At 48.2% G+C, this 2,622-nt stretch overlaps 1 protein-coding gene across 1 annotated transcript; it reads left to right on the top strand.

The window, feature by feature from the left end:
- Positions 1-667: 667 nt before the first annotated feature.
- Positions 668-1,963, top strand: LOC123083489 (putative F-box protein At1g50870). The gene has a single exon (XM_044505522.1). It carries the CDS (start codon positions 752-754, stop codon positions 1,937-1,939), a length of 1,188 nt encoding a protein of 395 aa, XP_044361457.1. The 5' UTR covers positions 668-751; the 3' UTR covers positions 1,940-1,963.
- The last annotated feature ends 659 nt before the right edge of the window (positions 1,964-2,622 follow it).

The following is a 2,622-nucleotide window of genomic DNA, read 5'->3' as shown; positions in this document are numbered from 1 at the left end:
GTTCCACCGACAGCCAACATGTTTGGTACTCGGATATCCCTGACGATCGTGTTGTGACCGCCGATTTGGTTGGTTCAAAGTAATTGGAATACCAGGTGTTCTTAAAATAAAATCAGACAAGCAACCCAGAGAAAGGAAGAAGGCAAGGCAGGTGTCCAGTGGGAGTGCTGAGGACGCAATGCAATGTGTCCTTGCCGCAACCAGCTGTTCAGACGAGATCATCCAGAGTTCAAGACCGCGTACCGCAGCACAGCGCCGATGATGGCGGCGGTGGTGATTCCGGGTGGTGGAAGCTACCGCGGTTGCTTGACCATTAGCACGGGTTTTTTTCCGAAAAGGGGGACTCCCCGGCCTCTGCATCAAAAAGATGCATACGGCGAACTTATATAAATAAGCAAATAATTAGCATGTTTTTTAAGATGCCTATTAGCACATGGGCCATGCTTGTAGTTCTCCGAGAGCCCATTTAAGTGGCCCTGAGAATTTTGATGCGAAGGGCATTTTTTCCTCTAATAAAAGCACGTTGGTCAGGGTCAACTTCTGCCTCCGAGAATCCAACTGCCGCCCTCCGCGAGCGTCTCCGTTAGCCATCGTCGTCGGCACCCACCTTTTCCGATCCGACCCCCCACGGCAGAGATCACCGCTGATCACTCAGGTCGATTTTCCTCTTCCAGATTGACGATCTCCCCTCTCTCTCTCCATTCATAGATCGATCCCACCTTGACCCTGATCCTGCCCCTGTCCCTGCTCCATGGAAGCGGGGAAGGAGGCGAGCATGGAGAGGAACACCAAGTCGAGGCTTGACATCCATCCGGGGGCGACAGCCAGCCTATTCACCGACGACCTCATCCTGGAGATCCTCTCCCGCCTCCCTGCCAGGTCCGTCTATCGCTTCAAGTGCGTTTCCATGCTCTGGCGCGACCTCATCGCCGACCCCTCCAACCGCAAGATGCTGCCTCAAACCCTCGCCGGCTTCCTCTACATATCCTACCGCAGCGGGCACCGCCACCACTTCGCCAGCGTCTCGGGCGGCGCATCCCCCTTCGACCCTTCCCTCCCTTACCTGCAGCCTAACATGGACGAGGGTATTGCCCAGGTGAACGCCTGCAATGGCCTCCTTCTCTACCGCCGCTACAAGAAAAACATGGTGACCCCTTGGACAGAGGGTGATTTCCATTTTGTTGTGTGCAATCCCGCCAACGGGAGGTGGGTGGAGCTGCCCCCTCAACCTCAACCGCCGGCGCCGGCAAACATACATTGCCCTACTGCAGGTCTGGCTTTTGATCCGGTGGTCTCGTCCCATTTCCATGTTCTTACTTTCGAGGAGACCAATCTGGAAGCTTATTTGACAGGAGTGAACATCTATTCTTCGCGTACAAGAGCCTGGAGTCGTATGGACAGTGGGATTGTTGAGAAAGCTACCCTGTTGAGGAGTAAATGTGTCTTTGTCGGCGGTATGCTGTATCTCATGGGCAACCTGGAGGACATCAACGGCAAGTATGTCCTGGTGGGGGTGGAAATGGAGGGGAAAGTGTGGAAGACTATCCGCGTGCCATATGGTTCGAAGTTTGGTACCATTGGATCATCGCAGGGGTGCTTACATTATGCTGTAGCTTCTGTTGATGATAACAATGAAATCCTAGTTTCTGAGATATCACTCTGGTGCCTCAAGGGTCAAGACAGTAAAGAATTGGTCCTGAAGCATACCACCAGCATCGATAAACTTATGAGCATGACTAGGAAGACGTACAGGGTGGTTGAGATTCATCCAGATTGCGACACCATTTTCCTGGTTTCAAATGAAGGTGATACCTTGGCAGCGTACGATATGCGACATCAGAAAGTTGGTTATATACTTAATCTTGAGAACAATACACAACAATTTCTACCCTATGTTCCTCTGTTCTCAGAGCCATTAGCAGATGCAAATGAGCAGTAGTTTTTTTTTTTACCTTCAAACCACCCTGGTGCTTGTTCGAAGAATCGGCTCTTCTTCTCTTTTTTGAAAATAAAAGGTAGAGATAGTTCTATACCTTATATATTTCAAACAGGCAAAATCCTGAAGACCAAAAGGTCCAGTACAAGAACCAAGAATCGGCTTTCTGTCTGCTGAAGTATTTGCCTGTGCACCTTGGAATCTGCTTGAATCATGTGCTCAACTTGCTGGTGCTTACACTCCTGCTTTCCTGGTTTTCAGTTCAGAGCAATGCCTGATAAACCTACAGATTAAGCATAATGTCAATTCCAAAGAACACCGTTAGTCTGTTACTCTTCTTCTTGTTTGTCAGGAACTGGCTATTGTTCTTGACATGCATGTATTAGTCCCATGGGGCTAAATTATACTGTAACCAGCCTTCTTGTCGATAACAGTCAGTTCTTTTATGATTATCGTAAGTCCTAGTGCAGATTGTGAACCTGGTAGTTTACTAAATGGTTCAGTCAGATTAGTTACTGGTGTGCTGTCTACTCAACCTTATTCATTCAGTATTTTGCTAAGCACTGCCTTTGAGCAGGTTCTTTTTTTACTTATATTTTCTGTAGCAAATGAATTCATTAGAGCTTTGAATCTGTTAAGAAGATGTATTGCATTAATGTCAAAAAATGAAATAAGGTGCAAGCTTT

This window comes from Triticum aestivum, chromosome 4A (genome assembly GCF_018294505.1).
Source record: "Triticum aestivum cultivar Chinese Spring chromosome 4A, IWGSC CS RefSeq v2.1, whole genome shotgun sequence".
Lineage (NCBI taxonomy): Eukaryota > Viridiplantae > Streptophyta > Magnoliopsida > Poales > Poaceae > Triticum > Triticum aestivum.
The sequence above is the reverse complement of the archived record's forward strand: the minus strand, read 5'-3'. Positions and strand labels throughout refer to the sequence as shown.